General features: G+C 36.8%; 1 protein-coding gene across 1 annotated transcript in view; it reads left to right on the top strand.

Moving 5' to 3' along the window:
- The window catches only part of LOC144438060 (uncharacterized), a 3991-nt gene extending 3426 nt beyond the window's left edge, over nt 1-565 (top strand). Inside the window, exon 5 of the mRNA XM_078127092.1 lies at nt 15-565. Within this exon, the coding sequence (XP_077983218.1) occupies nt 15-565 (551 nt within the window). The remainder of the gene's footprint in view (nt 1-14) is intronic.
- Nucleotides 566-3274: the final 2709 nt, after the last annotated feature.

The following is a 3274-nucleotide window of genomic DNA, read 5'->3' as shown; positions in this document are numbered from 1 at the left end:
GATTGTTTTCATAGTAATTCGTCAAGGTATTACATATGATGACCTATGGTGGTGGTGGATACCTATCGTGGCACTTCTCTTCCTCTACGCCATCTACTGGTGTTGCTGGAGACCTGGCTATTTTCCATGGAGGATGGCTTGCTGTCGGAACGTGTGGCGGGACATGTGTAGAGACTGTTGCAAGCACTGCTGTACAGACTGTAGATGTGGGAAAGGTGGAGGAGGTGGCGGTGGCGGGGCCGGAACAGGAGGAAAGGGGTCGGGAGGTGGAGGCGGGAAGGGCGGGAGAGGTGGGAAAGGAAGGGACAGGAAGGGGTGTACCTGCCTCCCCTGTTGTCGCCCAAAGGATGAGGCGTACAAAGTGACTCGTAAGGGGAAAAGGGGTAAAGGTCGCGGAAAGGGTAAAGGGAACAAAGGGGGAGACAAACGTTCAGATCACGTGATTTTGATTGACGAAGATGGTACGGTGAGGAGTAGCCCGTCAACGCAAGATGGCGGTGGTATCTTTGGCGACTATATGGATTTCTATAACGACGAGGGACAGCACGCTCGTGAGAGTCGATGATTTTGTTCTTATCAATCTTGTGTAATGCACCCCGTCCTAGGAACAAAAGGAGAGATATCTACTATAGTCTCAGTAACCCAAACTCCGCCCCCAACGACGAGAGTCTGGGTTCCCGAGACGACTAATTGTAATTTGTATGTGTTGATTGTCCATGATTTACCCAGGAGTACACGTGTATATATGTAAATTTGAACTTTGACCCGAACCATTATGCAAATACTGATATCATATTATCTGCTTTGTAATTTATTCATATTAAACATTTCATTCATGTACGGCTAAAAATACAGTGCATACTGTTGATCACATGACCATGATGTCGTATTATGCATAATATATACATTTACATATTTTAAAGTGGGCTCTATATGCTATCTTAATATCAGTCATATTTTTATAACCGTACATAGAAACTTTTTTAATATTCAGCACAATTTAGTATGTACATTTATATGATCAATATAATATGTATATTTTAGTGCTTTGCAGCCTCTTCTATGAATTCAATCTAACTGTAAGATATTTGCTTTACACATGTTTTTCTTTAAAGTGAGTCTAGTCTTAAGACGTTTGGTGGACAAACCTAAGCTTATTTTCACCATTTTTTATTTTATTTTTTTTTTATTTCGCCATCTGATTAAAATCTTATCAACGTTAACTTAGTGGAAGGCTTGAATAGAGCTATTTACCATTGTCTTTGAACGCATTTTTGGTAAGGACAGCTATGTCTGACATTTCTAGTGAAATAATTAGATATTATTCTCCAATATTTTCTTCCTTCAGCCAAGTAAAATACTATGAGTCGCTAGACGAGTAGTGACAACATTTAGGTGACGAGTATTTTCCAGCTGAATGAAGAAAAATATTGGATAATAGCATAATCATACCCAGCACCAGTATTATATCAAAGAAAAATCGAGGAGATTCATGGCAATTTTGTACGTTTTGACTCATATTTCGAACACAGCAGAACCAGTGACATATACATGCATTGTCATGACATATACACGCATTGTCATGACGTAGAATGACCTGAGTATATATTCCATATTTTTTCTTCAATTTGGCTAGTGCATGGTATAACACAATTATTAGGTAATAATAAATAAAGAACTTAAAGTCATATGAGGTCCATATTCAGTCACAGAGAGGAACTTCTTTGTATTTGTATGTAAGACAGGTGGTGGAGGAAAGTTACAACGGGCAAGCAGAATAATGGTAAAATAGTGGAGAAAAGTAACAACATGCAAGAATAACATGTGAACATTCCTGAATCAGCAATTAATTGAATGATTAATATTTTGGGAAAGAAGTGTGAAGAATGGACAAAAAAACTTAGTATTTGTGAACCATTCTGCTTTTAAAGCAAAAACCTACACTCAATGTGTAATAATATGTATTTCTAATAATGATAATTAGTATATACTTCATATATTATTATTACATGCTATCACACAGTGTTAGGATTTTACCTCTGACAGCACAGTGATTTCTGAAATGCAAATTTCTGTGATTTTACTGCATTTTGGTTTTAACAACATGTGATTAAATGTTATTATTGAATAGTGGATGGATTGTACAATTATATTCAGGTTAGGGAGTCAAGTTTAGGGTTAGGCTGGGGATAAGAATTGGGTTGCACCCTCTACCAAAAATTGTTCATCCTTATCCTCGTTATTCCTTCTACAAATGCTTTGTAATTTATTTCCCAATTCCCAAATTCACTATAATTTACTGATTTGTTTATAGAGTTGTGTTAGATTAATAAATGAATTTCATGATCCCCTCTCTCATGTTGATATTTATCATTTGTGAAGCAAAATCACAAATAATTAACATGGAAGCAAAATCACAAATAATTAACATCTCAGATCTCTCCCTCCCCCCCCTCTCTCTCTCTCTCTCTCTCTCTCTCTCTCTCTCTCTCTCTCTCTCTCTCTCTCTCTCTCTCTCTCTGTCATCTCCTTTAAAACAATCACTAAACTATAATCAAATTCACCAGCACTGATTTCTGTTATGATGAATAAAAAACACAATATTTTATTTGAAGGTATTTACATTCGACAAAATACAAAACTTAAACAATAAAGCAGCTGTACATATTCTACATGATTTATCCACAAAAAAATTCTTAATAGTGGAACATAGTGGAAAAAAATATTTAATAGTGGAACATCTGGTAAACAAGAAAGTGTAAACAATAAACATCACATGACACTTGTTCTGTAAGAAATCTAACCAAAGAAGAGTATGATCGGATATATGGAATGTAAATAAAGTTGTCTATGACCTGCATAGACTTTGCATAATTTTCTTTTTTGTGTACAAAGTTACTTCATCCACTTGTAAAGATGCAAAGTCATCCATATTGTAGCAATCCACGGACTAGCAATGTCCATTCAGTTTTCTGACATGTGAAAACACTATTCTATTATTTTGAGAAACTGACACTTTCCAGACAGTTGGCTTGTTTATAGTGTGTCATCAAATGCATCAACGGCAAATGTTTTCCAAGATGTTTTGTATAGCAACCCCTGTTGTATGTCACCATTGTGGGCTATTTCAGGTTTCAGGAACATGAGGTGTTTGGAAACATGTTACACTCCATCTATTAAACAACTTTGTTTCTTTCCCATCCTTGAATTTCCTCAAAAGCTATGAGGCAGACAGGGGCAAACACATACCCCCCCCCCCCCCCCCCCCCAATAT

This window comes from Glandiceps talaboti, chromosome 7 (assembly GCF_964340395.1).
Source record: "Glandiceps talaboti chromosome 7, keGlaTala1.1, whole genome shotgun sequence".
Classification (NCBI taxonomy): Eukaryota; Metazoa; Hemichordata; class Enteropneusta; family Spengelidae; genus Glandiceps; species Glandiceps talaboti.
Note: the sequence above shows the minus strand (reverse complement) of the source record. Positions and strands in the feature narration are given on the sequence as shown.